The sequence below is a fragment of the Crocuta crocuta genome, unplaced genomic scaffold (assembly GCF_008692635.1).
Source record: "Crocuta crocuta isolate KB4526 unplaced genomic scaffold, BGI_CrCroc_1.0 scaffold556, whole genome shotgun sequence".
In the NCBI taxonomy this organism is placed as follows: domain Eukaryota; kingdom Metazoa; phylum Chordata; class Mammalia; order Carnivora; family Hyaenidae; genus Crocuta; species Crocuta crocuta.
Genome location: NW_027527436.1, coordinates 2,772,340 through 2,789,887, shown reverse-complemented (window position 1 = coordinate 2,789,887; position 17,548 = coordinate 2,772,340). Strand labels below are relative to the sequence as shown.

The window sequence follows — 17,548 nt, the reverse complement described above, 5'->3', positions numbered from 1 at the left end:
ATATTTTCTGATGAGATACCAAGCAATCATTCATATCAATGTTCACTTAAATGTGGTATGTTGTTTTTCCCTTACTGATTTTAAGGTTTTCTCTTGGATGGTAACAATTGGACTAAGTTGTGCCTATGTGTAATTTTTCTTATATTTACCCTGGTTGAGGTTTGGTCAGACTCTTGGATGTGTAAGATGATGTTTTCATAACTTTCAAATGTTCTTGATAATCATCTTCTAAAATTTTTCTTTCCTATTTTCCCCCCATTTTCCTTCTCCTTTCTCCCTAGGACTGCAGTTACAATTATTTTAGAGCACTGGGCATCATCCCACAGATCCTGAACATTATTGTTTGTTTTTGTTTTCTCTACTATTTTGTCTTGGTGTTTCTCTTTGCGTATTTTCCATGGACCTGCCTTGAAATGCACTGATCATTTTCTCTTTTTTAATTTAGGCTGTTGTTAAGTTGATGTAGAAAATTCTTCATTCCTAATATCATACTTTTCATTTCCAGCATTCCTATTTGGCTACATTTTTTGTGGATGCAATCTCTCTGCTCAGATTTTCCCCCACTTGCACATATTATCAGTCACCACTTCCACTAGATCTTCTAGTATTTTGTCTTAGGTATTTTCATATCCTTATTTGAGAACTCTAATGTCTGAGCCATATCTGCATCACCTCCTATTGATGGTTTCCTCTCTTTACAATAGACCACATTTTCTTCTTCATGTGTCTGAAAATATTTTTATTGTGTACTAGACATTGTGTATAGGACTGGAAAGACAGAAATGAATATTTACCTCTAGAGAAAAGAGCACTGATGATTCTATCAGGCTCCGAGAGAGAGAGTGTGTGTGTACGTGCGCACGCGTGTGTGCATGGGTACACCTGCACCTGTGTATGTGTTGGGGGAAGTGAGTAGAAGAAGAATAACATCAAACTGATTTGAAGTTCATCTGGATGTGGGCTTTATTACAGTTTTAATATTATGTTGTTCACCACTGGATTCAGATGTTTGAGGATAGAATCAGAATGGGTGCAGACTCACTGTGTGCTTGGGCTCTTTGGAATTCCAAGGTGTTGTTCCAGCCTACTATGGCTGTCTCCCACCTCTTGGTTCCCTGGTAGGGAGACCAGTCGTCTTGGGTCTCATCGATCCTATGAAAGGCTTGTTTCTTTGCAGAATTTAATTTGTTTAGATTTCTTTGTATCCTCTCCTTCCTAAGGGGTTAAGAATGATTTTATAGTTTTTCTGGCATAGTTGGGTTATTGGGTTGATGGCAAAGTGATGGTCTCTTGCATCTAGCCATGTCTTAATCCAAAATTGAAGTCCAGCCATTATTGTAGCCTCTAATCTGTGCCTCTCTTCTTTCTTTGTCCAACTCTTCACTTTAACTCTGCTCTCTGTGAGACTGTCTCAGCTGTGGCTAGTCTTTCACTCTCTGGACCTAGAAGGTACCCATTACTTGGCCTCAAGGGTTATTTTTGTGGAATTTAGGCATTCAGCTTGGAGTTATCTCTTATAACTTTTTGTGGAGTATTTTTTGGCCTTTTGAGACCCTAACTGTACCTCTGGCTTTTAAAACTTTTAACCTGTTTTTTAATTTGTTTGTTTGTTTTATTTTGGTTGCCTGAAATCTATTCACTGTCAATATTTAAAGATGAAAAGTATTGAGAATTCTTCACTTTTTAAATTGTTACTTTTCATGTCTGTGCCTCCTAGAGCTCTCTTTTTCCAGAAGGGGTGTTTTAATCACTTTGTATAGTACATAAGTATTGTGCATTTTCTTTTTCTGTTGGATGTATGCTAGTATTTATCAACTTGCACCCTCTGGTGTCCTGAATCCAGCAATTCTTTAACACCTCTGGGATCTTTAATTAATTGGCTGAAACAACTTTCCCATCTCTCCCTTGTTGTGTTCTATCCCTTCTTATTGAGCTTCAGTGTCATGTTCAAATATTAGAATCACTTCCTTACACACACCTTGACTCCTCTGCTTTTTTTTCCTCACTTGCTAGTGTTAGTGTGGCGACACCCCTGTATTGGTTAAATAAACCCAATCAGGATGACTTATGACCTTTATGACCATAAACCTCATACGCGCCACTGATGCTGCCCTGGAATCATTCCTTATTTCCTTTATCCATTCACTTTCTCTGTCTTATGGTAACTGTGTACACGTTTTGTTCTCTCCTTAAATTTACTTCTNTTTTTTAAAAAAAAAAAAAAAAAAAAATTTACTTCTTATCCTGACTCTCAGCTGATGATATTACCTTCCACTTCACTAGGAAATTAAAACAAGTAATAAAAGAACTACTATAAATTCCCACTGCTATATTTATCCACCTCTGCCATATAATCTAGATCTTATCAAGGTAATTTTCGCAGCATTTTTCCCTATTTGCTCCTGTATTGTATTTTCTAGTATTTTGGAACTTCTCTAGTATTAATGGAAAATGTCAAGGACATATACAGATATGGTATGATTCTTTCATTAAAATTTTTTCTTGACTCCTACTTCCTCGGCCAGAAGAAGTGTTTTGTTTTGTTTTGTTTGTTTCTTTGGTCCTCTGTTTAAGCAAAATTCCCTCAGTGTTTTGTCAGTGATAGCAGTCTGTCTTTTCCAGTTTTACCGTCTACAATCAGGCTTTAGCTCACCCCAGCATTTAAATTATACTTGTCACATCTCCACTGACCTTCAAATCATAAATCTGATAGTTAATTTCACATCTTTACCCTATTTGACCCATCAACAACACTTAAAAGAGTTGAGATCACTCCTTTCTTGGTATAGTTTCTTCACTTGGTGTCTAAGACCAGATTATCTCCTGGTTTGCCCCTGAATTTCTAGTTGCTATGTTTCACTTTGATTTCCTGGTTCCTGTTTTTTTCATTTGGCTTCCTAATATTTGTATTCCAGGACTTACACCTTGGCTCTCTTCCTAAGTCTATATGCATGCACTCCCTTAAACATCACCTCCAGATTCAAAGTTTTAAGTACCATCTAAGTGGCTTGAGGTCTAAATTGAAATCTACCCTCCTTCCTCTTTCTCCTAGCCTCTTTCCTAAATTCCAGACCGCTACATCAGACTATCTAAAATCTCCTTTTGGATGCTTAATTTGTATCTCAAAATTAAACTTTGTTTTTCCAAAACTGGACTTTTGATGTTTTAGGCATTTCACTTGGATGTACATAGTACTTTTCTATAATCCTCCCTATTTCAGGTAAGGGTAGTTTCAGTTTTCCACTAATTCAGAACAAAAGATTGGAGTCCTTGCCAATTCTTCTCACATTTGACGTATAACGTATCAGAAGAGTCTTGTTGATGTTACCTTCAAAATGTGTCCAGATTTTGATTCCAACTCACACTTGCACTAGAGTCACCCCTGTCCAGGGTATGGTTGCTGCTCTTGCCTGTATTACTGCAAAGTTTTTTAACTGCCTTCACCTTGCCCTCCACTTTATCCTCAACACAGTAGCCAGGATTGTTCTGTTACTCATGAGTCAGATCATGTTACTTCTCTGTTCAAAATGCTCTATTATTTCCCTACCTCACCAGAGTGAAAGCCACCATTTTTTATGATGGCCTATAAAACCTACATGATCTGACTGCAAATACTTCTCTGGCTTTACTATCACTACCAATTGTTTTTCTCAGTTTGTGTCACCCCAACTGGCCTTTTTGCTATTAGTTGAATATGTGAAGTGCGCTTCTGTCTTAGGATCTTTGCAGTATTCACTAGTCCTTTAGACTGGAAGTCTATACCTCCACATTTCCATTGGGCTGACTCCGTCTCTTATTTTGGGTCTACTCAAATATTACCTTCTTAATGAAATCTTCTCTACCACCCTTCAGTTCCCATGATTGGTCCCATGATTTGCTGCTCTTTTTTTTTTTTTCATGGAACTTAACATTTTAACTTATCATGTGGGTTACTTAGTATTTTTATCGCATATGTATGTTTTCCCTTCTAGACTATAAATTCTGTTATTTTTTGTTTGATTACATTTTTCTCTGATGTATCCCTAGAGCATGGAAGATTACCTGCCACATGATAGCTATTCAATAAACATTTGCTGTTTGCTCAATAAATGGATGAAGGGAAAGGATCTAAAGGGTAGAGTATATGAGTACAGCTAAAATTAGTTTGTCAGTGTCACCTTTCTGGCAGTGTTCCAGATACGATATCTAATGAACTTACTTTGTGAGAATGGAAAATGTTACAAGGAAGTAGTTGAGCAGATACTGTGATTAAAGGAGAAGAAGTCAAAGGTGTTTCAAAAAGAGAAAAAGGGATGTTGGGATTTTGTGTGTATGTGCATATAAGAGGTGGGAGAGAAGAAGAAAAGGAGAGAAAGGTTAATGAAGGGGAGGAACTGAGGGAAAGGAGAGCATAGTGAGTGAGCTTAGGGGAATTAACGTTGATTATTTGAGATAGAAATGAAATAGCCAAGTAGAAATGGCAAAAGGTCATTTGAGACAGGAGATTGGATTTGAGGACTGATTTAGGGTTAGTGATACAGAGATAAGAATATTCCTTATGGAGGTTATTTTTGAAGTTCTAGAAGCAGGTAAAATTCTTGGAGGAGAGAAAACTAGAAAAAGAGTATAGAGCTACAGATATAAGGTTGGGGGATGGGGATAAAGAAGAGAGGCAACTAAGGAGCTTCAGAAGAAGTAGTAGTCTGGAAGGGTTAGGATATTAGAAGACAAATGAAGGTGATTTCAAGATGTTCTTCAATAATATCAAACAGAGGAATATTAAGAAGAAGAATTTATAAGACTGAAAAATCACACCCAGGGTGGCCATTAAGAGTACACTTTCAGTTGAGCGATAGAGAAAAGGGACTAGAGATCACCTAAAATGAATCTACATAGTAAGGAAAAGGAGGCTTTGGGTGTAGACATTGGAGAAAACTGGTTCTGAAAAGAAGAAAAAGAATTGGATAAAATTAGCATAATATAAGGTTCTGTTCTCTGGTGGTTGTTCATTACTCTTGAATATTTTGTGGCTATCCTTTGATTCTTCAGGATAACAACTTTCTTTTTACTGATTTAAATAATGACTCTGGAGGTGAATTTTCAAACTTTCCTTTATTCAAGAAATTTTATAATACTGTGTGTATTGTACAATTGTATAGTACCTGTATTAATTGTATATGACTGTACCTTAAATGCTTGTGTGTTTGTATTGTTATCTGCAATGATAGCTTCATTTGGAGCTTTATTTCCTTATAGTTACATGACAAGTGGAGTATATTCTTATTCTTTTGCTGCCAAAAAACAATGTTAACAGTAATGACAAAACCAGAAAACACATTCTAGGTGGGTGTTTTTTTTTTTTGTTTTTTTTTTCTTTTGGCATGAAGCCCTTACCATTTTGAGCATTAAAAAAAATGAACAAGATGTTTTTATTGTATTCTAGAACTATTGTATTTTGAAGTTCTGGATTTTTATGATTTATTTTTAAAGTTGTTTTAGAAAAAAATGTTTTCTTTAGTGTCACAATGAAGTGAATAGAAATCAGATAATTAACCTGGTTTCTTCATGCATACCATTAATTTCAATTGAAATTCCTGATAGAAATGATGAAAGGCAATTAGCTAAGTCTTTGTTAAAAGATAGATTTGCTCTTATTGTACTACATTGCGAGTTTGTTCTTTACATGTGAATCTGTTAATAGTGTCAAAATGCTCAGTCTTTAAGCTCTGTTATTTTCTAAAATGAGGATTCTCAAATTGATATCATGTTAGATACTATTTCCAAAAAGAAATTCAGTAATTATTCTTAATTCTTTTAACCTGTGGGTAGATAACTCTATTTAAAGCCATCTATGCTAATTATTACTCTTCTAATTCTAAAACTTTTGGTTCACAAGGGACAGATCTAGTCTTAGTAACTTAACATTGCTATTACCATTTATTTGACTAGCATTTATACCAACATCTAACCTTCTAAAATAATTTAGAAATACCCCTACTTTCTTTATGCCAGTGATTTTTTTCAGGCAATGGACATTTGAAATTGAAATTTCAAAATATATTTAAGTGATTTTTAAAGAATCTTAAAGATTTCCTTTCCTATAATGCATTTACATTTATCATCTTCATTTACATTTGTATGATTTTGTTATAAGGTTGTCTCATATGAAATTGCCATTTTTACATTAAAAATGGCCAAATATTAGCTATTTCAAATGGTTAAACCTAATATATATGTAAGTATCCTTAAGTAATATAAGCTATTATCTTTATGTTAAAATGTACAGAACTTTCTTAGTGTATTTTTAACTTGGCTATTGCACAAAAATTGGGAATTATTTGAGGTTTGGTGCATTCCTTGTAGTTGTGTTATTAATATCCCATTTTTTGGGAAAAAAAGCATTTATTCATTCCCAGGTTGAGAATTAGTTTTATCTCATTTTATAATTTATAAAATTCTATATTTTTAGGTTTGTCCTTGGACACATTCATTTTTCTTCCTTTCCATTTTGTAAAATGTATATTTTTCTTGCCAAATTGCCCTGGCTAGCATGTCTAGAACAATGTTGAATAGAAGGGGCAAGAGTGGACATTAGTGTCTTGTTCCTGATTGTAGGTGAAAACATTTAGTTTTTCACTATAAAGTGTAATGTTAGCTGTAGGTTTTTATAAATGCTTTTTATCCAATAAGGAAATTCCCATTTTTCATAGTTTGTTTTTATAATGAAATAGAGTTGGAATTTGGCAAGTGCCTTTCCTGAATCTATAGAAATGATCATTTTTAAATCCTTTATTCTATCAATATTATGCATTTTTCAATATTCACATTTTGGACCAGTCTTGTATCTCTGAGATAAATCTCAGTTGCTTATGGTATATAATCTCTGTATTTATGGTGTTGGATTTGGTTTAGTAGTATTCTGTTGAAGATTTGCTTCTACATTCATAAAACATATTGATCTGTAAATTTCTTGTGATATCATTTTTGGTTTTGGTATTGGGATAATATGATTCTATGAATCTATGAATTCTGGTTCATTTTATGAATGAGTCGAGAAGTGTTTCTTCCTCTTCTATATTTTTTGGAAGAGCTTGTGAGGGATTGGTGTTATTCCTTGTTTACATTTTTGGAAGAATTCACCAGTGAAGGGATCTGGTCCTGGATTTTCTTTGTGTCAAATTGTTTTTATCACTAATTTATTCTCTCTGCTTATTAAAACTATTCAGAATGTCTATTTCTTCTTGGGTCAGTTTAAGTAGTTTGTACCTTTCACAGAATTTGTTCATCTTATCAAGATTATCTAATTGTTAGTAAATAGTTGTTTACAGGATTATCTCATAATTTTTCAGGTCTGTAAGAACAGTAATAATGTTCCTTCCTTCTTTTATGATGTTAGTAATTTGACTTTTTTTGTTTTTGTTTTCTTGGTCAGTCTAACTAAATGTTTGTCAGATTTGTTAATCATTTCAAAGAATAAACTTTTGTTGGCTTTCCCTATTGTGTTTCTATTTTCTATTTATGTCTGCTCTAGTCTTTATAATTTGCTTCTTTCTACTTGCTTTGGGTGAAGTTTACTCTTTTTTCCCCCTCTAATTTTTTAAGATAGAATATTAGGTCATTGATTTCATTACCTTCTTCTTTAATATAGATATTTATAACTGTATTTCTTTTTAAGCATCACTTTACCTGAAACTCAAGAAGTGTGTTATGTTGTGTGATTGTTTTCATTTGTCTTAAAGGATCTTCCAGGTAGTGTGTGTGTGTGTGTGTGTGTGTGTGTGTGTGTGTGATTTTTTTCTTGACCCATTGGTTATTGGAAATGTGTTTGGTTACATTTTCTGTAGTGTATCATTCTTCTGTCTTTTAACTTTCAACCTGTTTGTTTCTTTGACTTTGTCTTTCCTAGAAAGCATATAGTTGGATTTTGTTTTTCTCCCCCCTTCTTTCAATATCTCCTTTGCTGGGAGGTGTTTATACCATTTCCATTTAATGTAATTATTGATAAGGTAGTTGAAATGTCACTTTGCTGTTTGTTTCATATATCTTTTTTGTTCCTCTATTTCTCCATTACTATCTTCCTTTGTGTTAATATATTTTAGTATACCATTTTAACTTTCTCATCATTTCTTTTACTATTTGTTATTTTGTTAGTAGTTTCCCAGGGTATTAAAATTAACAGAATAATCTAGTTTTGATTATTATGAACCTATTTTTTTTTAAGTTTGCATATTTTGAAAGAGGGAGAGAGAGAAAGAGAACAAGCAGAGATGGAGCAGAGAGAGAGAGTGATAGAACTCTCCTAAGGAACTTGAACTCATAAACTGTGAGATCATGATCTGAGTCAAAATCAAGAATAAAACTCTTAACATACTGAGTCACCCAGGCACCCCAATACCAACTTAAATTCAATAGTATACAAAAACTTTGTAGCTATTTAGTTTTCTTTCCTTCCCCTTGTTACTGTCATTCAAATTATGGTGTTAGGTGCCCATTAACACAGATTTATAATTATTCTGTTATGCAGTTGTTTTTTAAATCAGGAGAAAATAGTATTCTAAATAAAAATGTATTCTCTTATATATTTATCTTTGTAGTTACTTTTAAAGGGGCTCTTTATTTCTTCTTGTACATTAGAGTTATTGTTTAGTATCTTTTATTTCAACCTAAAAGCTTACTTTAGTAGTTCGTATGAAGCAGGTCAACTTGTCACAATTCTCTCCAATTTTGTTTATCTCAGAATGTTTTAATCTGTCCTTCAGTTTTGAAGAACATTTTTCCTGGAGACAATATTTGGTTGACAATAGTTTTTGTTTTCAGCGCCTTAAATATATCATCCCATTGCCTTCTGGCCTCCATGGTTTCTGATTAAAATAATGTTGTTAATTGTATCAAATATACTTTGTATCAGATGGGTCATTTCTCTCTTACTGCTTTCATGATTTTCTCTTTGTCTTCCAACAGTCTGATAATGATATCTCTAGATGTAGACCTCTTTGAATTTATCCTTCTTTGAGTTCATTGAGCTTCTTGGATGTGTAGGTTACTGGTATTCATCAAATTTGAGAAGGCTTTAGTAATTCTTTTAAAAATATTTTTTCTGTTCTTTATCTCTTTTCTTGTTATTCCTTTTATGCTTATGTTGGTACACTTGATGGTAACTTACAGTTCTCTGGAGCTCTTTTTGTTTTTCTGCATTACTTTTTCCTCTTTCTCAGGCCAAATAACCTCATTTGACCTATCTTCATGTTCACTAATTCTTTCTTCTGCCCATTTGTATTTGATAATGAACTCCTCTAGTGAATTTTTATTTTTACAATTTGTCTCCTTACTCATATTCTCTAATTGCTGAGTCATCATTGTCATAATTTCCTTTAGTCTTTGAACAACTATTTAAAATAGTTGATTTAAAGACTCTGTTTACTAAGTTTAGTGCATGGACTTACAATTGGCCAGGTTTCTATGGCTGCTTTTCCGTGTACTGTATATTAATTATCAACCAAAGTTTCTTGTTGTTGTTGTTTTTCCAAGTGTCACCTTTTTTTTTTGTTAAAAACTGGATGTTTTAAATACTATAATATAGCAAATCTGAAAAGAATTCTTCCCATTCCCAGGAAATTTTTTTAATGTTTCTGTTTATTGCTGCTTTCTTGTTTAGTGACTTTCCTAAATGAATTACATACAACCTATATTATTGTCACATGTGGTCACTGAAATCTCTGTTCAATTAACTTAGTACTCAGCTAAATGACTGAAGAGAGAATGTCTTAAATTCCTAGAATGAATACATTTTTCAGTCTTTGCTTAAAGCTCAGTATTTGTGTTACAGTGTGCCTCTAACCTATAAACAGGTAAGCTGTCTTCTTTAGTCACCACTACCTGCTACTGCAGAGTCAGAAGGTCAAGCAGAGGTGAGAACTTCGGTCCTTCTCAGGTCTCTCTTGAGCATGGACATGTGCTTGGCATTCTAGATTTCCAATAATATTTCAGAGCTTTGTAAAACCCCCTTTGGATATGTTATACTTCAGCTTTTCTTTTAACTTTTTTTTTTTCCCCACCATTATCGCTACCTCAGGCAACTGCAATGTTAAGCAGTTGCCGCTGATTGTTTCCAACAAACATCCATAGAGAAATGACTGTTTCCACTGGGCAAGCTCTGAGTCTGTTCAAGTCTTGCTCATGGGTTTTCTAACATATTGTCAGAGACTAAGTTTTTTGAGGTTGGGGCTTTGTAAGAACTCCAATTTTATTTTGATTTCTCCAGTGGCTGCTAGGCTGCTGCTTATCACTGTGATTATGGATGTTTGTTTTGGAGATTACCACTGAGTGGCAGAGAGGAGGATAGGAACAGAGAAAGTTAAAATGCCAAACAAACAGGCTATTCTTACTGATGTTCACACATTAAAAATAAATCCTCCCTGGATAGTTTCAGAATTTTAGTTAATTTACAGAGTTCCAGAGACGTTGATTTGACACTCTTTGCTAGTGTTTTCATTACTTTTATGGCAGAGAAAATTTTCAGTTGTTGTTACTCTTCCATTTGTAATGACATCGTATAATTTCTTTCATCATTGTTTTGCATTTTAACCCCTACAGACACTGCCATGTTATGTTAGATATATAACTAGTAGTTTATGTTTTGTGGCTAATATAAATCGTACTTAAAAAATTTATTTTCAGTGTTTCATAACTAGCATATAAGAATTGAATTGATTTTTATACATTTTACTTGTATCATATAAAATTGCTAAATTCACTTATTCTAGTAGCTCTTATGTAGATTCACTGGAATTCTCTAAGTAGACACTCACATTATCCATGAAGAGAGGCAGTTTTATTTCTTCCTTTCCAATTGCTGTGACATTTGTTAATTTAGGTTTTTTGAAAATCCGTTTTCACCCTGATTTATATATTAAATTACTTACACTTTTCCCATTTATCTAATTTTGCTATGCCACCTATTGTAATGTGGATGTACTGCCTTTTCCCAGTCATTATTTGTTTTCTGAATAGACAATTGTGAGATCTTTCTGGTATAAGTCTATCTATTTCCCTGACCCATTTAAATTATTTAGACCTATTTTTACCATATGAATATTTTTTCAAAGAAAAATCTTTATATGGAACATTTATTCCAATGAATATCTATTGTTAAATAATTGGCAACTAGCAAAGGAAGGAGTAAAATCCATCTTTATCCTCAAAATATTTTATGATATTTTCCCCTGAAATCAAAATCATTATTCTCTTACTTGAATGGATGATTCACCATTAACTCTAGGTCTCTAGAGAATTTTTTTCTCACTTTTTATTTCAGAAATTTTTCAGATATGAATTCTGCAGTAGAGGATGTGATTTTTCTATGTCCAGACTCCAAAATTTAAAACTGAAATGTTTTTTAAAGGTCATAAAACGCAGCCCCTTTATTTTATAGATGATAAAATATATTTTATTATTCCTCTACAGCAGGGCTTCCTCTTTAACTATTATTAAAATATAGGAAGTGAATTCTAATTTATCAGCATTGAAAACTACACCTCCACTTCTACACCCTGGTCTGTCTCCCATCATCTTTCACTTGGATTACTATAATAGTTTCACTGGTCTCACTACTTCTACCCTTGTCCTCTCCATTCTATTCTTAACACTTTTGAATAAACGTGAGATCATGTCAGTCCTCTACTCTAAACCCTCCAGTGACTGCCTATTTCATTCAGAATAAAAATCAAAGTCTTTACAGTAGGTTTGCAAGACTTTTAATGATTTGAACCCCATTCCCCCCAGCCAGTTACTTGTCTGACCTAATCTTCCAATAGCCTCCCCTCTATTATTCTGCTCCCGGATTCTGGCTCCTTGCAGTTCCTCTCACATGCCAAGCATACTGCCTTAGGGGTCTGTGCACTCACTGACTCCTGTCTGGAATATTTTGCCCCTAGATATATGAATGATTCATTCCTTTTCCCCTGTCAATACCACATTCTCAGTGAGGCCTTCTTGAACATACCATCCAAATTAAAAATCCAGTCTGTGCTTTCCAAGCTGCTTTAATTTTCCCAGTTTTTCATAGCATTTATCATGTTCTAGTGTACTATGTAAATCACTCATGTATTATGTTCATCTAACTGCTTAAATGCAAGCTCCGTAAAAAGAATTTTTTTTTTTTTGATTTTTGTGTGTATTTTGTTCACTGATATATCCCTGGAAACTGTGAAAGTGCCTAACACATAATAGATTCTCAATAAATACTTGTTGAATGAATGAATGCATAAAAGAGTACAGCCTTCTTCCTTGCCAATTCTGATGACTTTTATTTCCTTTTGTTGTCTGATGGCTGATGCTAGGACTTCCAGCACTATGTTAAACAGCAGTGGTGAGAGTGGACATCCCTGTCGTGTTCCTGATCTCAGGGGAAAGGTCTCAGTTTTTCCCTGTTGAGGATGATGATAGCTGAGGGTTTCTTATAGATGGCTTTTATGATGCTTAAGTAAGTTCCTTCTATCCCGACTTTCTCGAGGGTCTTTATTAAGAAGGGATGCTGTATTGTGTCAAATACTTTTCCTGCATCTATCAACAGGATCATATGGTTTTTATCTTTTCTTTTGTTAATGTGATGTATTACATTGATTGATTTGCAAACATTGCACTCGACAATAGCCAAAACATGGAGAGAGCCTAAGTGTCCATTAACTGACGAATGGATTAAGAAGATGTGGTTTATCTATACAATGAAATACTACATGGCAATGAGAAAGAATGAAATCTGGCCATGTGTAGCAACATGGATGGACCTTGAGGGTGTTATGCTGAGCAAAATAAGTCAGGCATAGAAGGACAGATACCATATGTTTGCACGTATAGGAGGAACTTAACGGAGGACCATGTGGAGGNATGGAGGAGGGCACCTGTGGGGATGAGCACTGGGTGTGATATGGAAACCAACTTGACAATAAACTATTAAAAAGAAAAAGAGTACAGCCACCTTGACAATTTATAACCATGAGGCTGGCTGGCTTTGACAAGAATCAAAACATTCATTACTTTTGCTTTTAGTTCGATTAGGCCTTTCAAAATCACGAATGATTATCTCATATTTTTTATGATCTCTTTTTTCTGGGTTATTTGAGATAAAACATTTAATAGTGGGGCACTTTAAATTCAGGATGTAAAACTGCAGCAAAGGTTATAAAAGATGTTAGGAAGATAAGGATTGGGTGTGGATTGAGTGTGAATAGGTGAAGTTAAAGAAAGAAACCGAAGGTAGACCCAGCTTCTTTCATTTAGGAGGACAGCATTCATTACCTCTTACCTCGGAAAATTCATACCATGAGTAATTTTTTTCTAATTGTCTTCCCTACTCCCCTACAAAAATACACAAGCACACAGTGAGTTAACTGTATACATACCTGTTCTTCCCATCTTTCCTCCTATCTTCAAGGTGGGCATATCCTTCCTTGGCCAGTCCCTACTTTGCTTAACTTTAGATCTTGGATCCAGGTCAGTTTATCAAGTTTTCTGGACGGTCACTTCACCAATAAACATATTATCATATTTTCTTATTTCTTTCAATTACACATTTTAGAGCAAACTGTGTTGGAATTCTAAAAATGTGTACAAGCTTTTATAGTATTTTTTGTTTTGTCTTCATAACACCGATTTAATACATAATTAGTTTGCACTTGTTCCACTTGCCTGTTTCTGGACAGATAGGACAGAGCAACTCTCCTTACTGAAAAGTCAGAGCAGGGGGCTGTGTAGTCCTACCTTCTTCCTATGGACCTCAGGTTGTGGGGTGCCTGAAGGACCGAGACAGAGGGGTGGAGAGGGAAAGCCCACAGACATAGTTTTTCTTAAAGCATATTGATTGAAAATATTTATACTTATGAAAAAAAATTAATATATAAAATATTCTTGGTTTCTTTCTTAAATATCCTTTAAAATATATATACACACATGCACATATACATATATATATGTACACATATGTGCACATATACATTTACAGACACGTACTCATGCCAAACATCACGCTCTTTGCTCATTTATCTTCTCCTGCTTCTGAGAGCAATATCTCATACTGTTTGGTGTGCTAATTCTTACTCTACATCTTTTATTCATTAGATTTATCCTTACCCTGCCCCAGTTTCTTCCATGTCACCACCAAGGAGCTGCAACAAAGATCAAATATTCTTTAAAACTCTGTTATCAAGACAAAAGGACGATATCTGGAAAACAAACACACTGGGGTACCTGGGTGATTTGGTTGAGCATCTAATTCTTGATTTCAGCTCAGGTTATAATCCCAGGGTCACGGGACCAAGCCCTGCATCTGGCTCAGCACTGGCCATGGAGCCTACTTAAGATTCTCTCTCTCTCTCTCTCTCTCTCTCTCTCTCTCTCTCAATCTCTCTCTTCCTTTCTCTCTTCCTCCCACCCTCCCTCCATTCCTCTCTCTCTGTCCCTCCCCCAGTTGCACTCTCTCTATCATATAAATGAACGCATTTGAGGAAATGGTCATTCAGTAAGCTAACCATTGCTCTAAATTTAATTAATTTAAAATGTTTTATTATTTATTTTTGAGAGAGAGAGGCAGAGCATGAGTGGGGGGTGGGGGGCAGAGAGAGACGAGGCACAGAATCTGAAGCAGCTCCAGGCTCTGAGCTGTCAGCACAGAGCCCGATGCGGAGCTCAGACTCAGCAACCACAAGATCATGACCTGAGCCAAAGTTGGCCACTTAACTGACTGAGCCACCCATGTGCCCCCTGTAAATTTAATTTTAAAATAATTATTGAATTGGCACAATAAGGTACATCACATCCCCTCTTTTGTTCCCATGATCCAAACTCTAGCTACAATCTTTCCACATAATCAAGTTTTCCTCATTATTAGAAGCATAATAAAAAACTTTGAGGTGGTAGGTTTCTTTTTTTTTGTTTTTTTTTTTTAGGTTTTTGTTCCTATTCTTTTTGCCTTGCCTGTTATTAAATTCTAAATAAATATTTGTTAAATGAATTACTGAAGTAATGTGTAATTTAAGGTTGATATCTACCTACACCTTGTAAGTTCACTTAATTCAATGCAGAGTGGACTTTGAGTCTGGCTTGTCTGAGAAGAATTCTCAGGAGGTAATGGAATTTTGAGACTGAGCTAGAATACCATTGATATATGTGAATAACTCAGAATTTATGAGTAGGCGGTGTTCAATTTATCCTCATTTACAGGAGATTTTCTAGACTAGGCATTAATCTAAGTTTGGAGATGACCCAAAGTGATTCTCTGGAGCTTGGAGACAGAGTAGGGGGTTGATAGAACAGGTTGGGAGTCTTCCTCTTGGCAATGCAAATGCTCTGGGAATTGCAGTTGAAAGTAGATGACAATCAAATTTAGCATTGATAACATGATAGATTTATGGGTTTATAAACTAGAGTGAAATTTGATTTGGGGAGTTATGGAATGAATAAGTCACAGGGATGAAAAGTACAGCATAGGGAATAGAATCAATGGTATCATAATGCATTTTATGGTGACAGACGGGAGCTACACTTGTGGTGAGCATAATATAACAGATAGTGTTGAATTATTGTGTTGTACCTCTGAAAATAATGTAACTTTGTCAATTCTACTCCAATTAAAAGAAATAAAAAAATTATTTGGGGAGGCAGCTTCTGGAGAAAGACAGGTAGGGTCAGTAAACAGGCTGGGAAAATATTCACTTTGGATTAAATTTTGCAATGTCTATGGAAAACACTATTTTACTTTATTTTAGAGAGAGAGCATGAGAGGGCAAGGGGAGGGGGCAGAGGGAGAGAGAGAAAAAATCTCAAGCAGGCTCCATGCTTAGCATGGAGTTCGACATGAGGCTCAATCCCATGTCCCTGGGATCATTACCTGAGCAAAAACCAAGAGTCAGACGCTCAGCTGATTTATTTATTTATTTGCCAGCCACTGCTTGGGAAACTACAACTTCTTATATTATGTACATTATATGTATTCTGCAGGACTAGAGCAGTTTGTTGGAAGAATGCAAGATTTTCGATTATACCAAGTGGCACTTACAAATAGGTAAGTGAATGTGGTGTTGTGAGCTCAACAGGTGTAAGAATAATTCCTGAATTCGATTAAGTAAGAGTTGCAAAAGATTATGTTATTTTTCAACTTTATAGAATTTGGCAAATATCACCTAATTAAAGTTTATAGTGTTTTCTTTGGCTATATCTATGGTTGGCATTCACTAGTGCTCCTCTGTTGGATAACTTCTTATAATATGAAATTGATCAAATTCTTTACAAAGGATTTCCTCTAAGGAAACTAGATTTTTGAACATGTTGTATTATAGAATTCATTTGTTTAAATATTCTATATGAAGTAGTTTGGGATACTTAAGAAACTGCTCTGTCTCCCTTTTAAAATTTCTTTGTTGAACTTATAAATGCTAAAGAATTTAGAACAATGAAAGTGATTCTTTTGATCCGTGAGAAAGTCTCAAGCAGCTGAGATTATTAGACTTGGAGACAAGAAGAATGAATAATTTGATGTATTATTGTATATTTTTCTACTTCCAGTGAACAGAAATTATATAGAGTTGGCCTAGTGTTAATCAAGTATTTCCTCATCTTGAGAATCTTTCCTAGGGATTCTTAAGGCATATATTTTCATTCCGTTCAGAAAAGTTCAAGTGAAATTCTGCTTAGCTGTCCTCTTAAAGTTTCTCTGTCAACTTATGATTAGATTACATAATAGTATATGGTGGTATGGATGAGCTGATGTTATTTACTTCTATTAAGGACCAAAAAGAATGTTTATTCACATTTCTTGAAGGAAGACGTAAATTAGTGTGATGAATTTCCAAATGACAGTAGTAGCTCTTGTCAGTTTGAGAAGTATTGCTCTCGAAGTGCTTCTATGGTCAGCAGTATGTCCAGTAGAAATATCAACATTATTTACTAGTTGGGTATCATCAAGGCCTATGTGTATAAAGGGTGCTGTAACACTGGAACACATTATTAGGGAGATTTCCTGCCACCAGTCTTGCTATCCTTTAAATCACCTTTACCCAAAATTCTGCAGAGTAGTGTTGTAATAATTTTGGGACTATTAAAGTTTTTCCCGGGGGAAAAGATTTCACTGGAAAGTCACTTTTGGTCTCATTCTAAAATATCAAAAGGATTAAAAGAAGGAAGTGTGATTTGGTGAGTGGATAAACTGCCTGACTCCATTGGAGTCTGAAGGAAGAAGCCTGGTCTCTCTAGTTAGACCTGATTGCTGATCTTGGCCTACCTGAGATGTCTGGAATGGTATTATAGGGAAGAATGCCTATAAATAGAATGACTGATTCTGACCTAGAACAGGTATATTGCCCTTAATGAAAAAAATTAACTATGTCTGCTGGAATTGGCATTATTCTTTGACTATTGGCAGCTGCCAGGTGATCTGCAGCCATTGAAGCACTTTAGGATGCCCGAGTCTGTACTCATGAGTCACAGGAAACCATTGACAAATGGTCTTGGCCTCCGTCCCTTTACTTAAAACAGTGGTATATAAATGATACTTACTTTCCTATTTCTTTCCTGTGGA

General features: G+C 34.8%; 1 protein-coding gene across 1 annotated transcript in view; it reads left to right on the top strand.

Annotated features, from left to right (window-relative positions):
- Positions 1–17,548, top strand: part of USH2A (usherin) — a 717,315-nt gene that overhangs the window by 57,776 nt on the left and 641,991 nt on the right. The window contains exon 4 of the mRNA XM_077759473.1: positions 15,973–16,036. Coding sequence (XP_077615599.1) covers positions 15,973–16,036 — 64 coding nt within the window. The remainder of the gene's footprint in view (positions 1–15,972; positions 16,037–17,548) is intronic.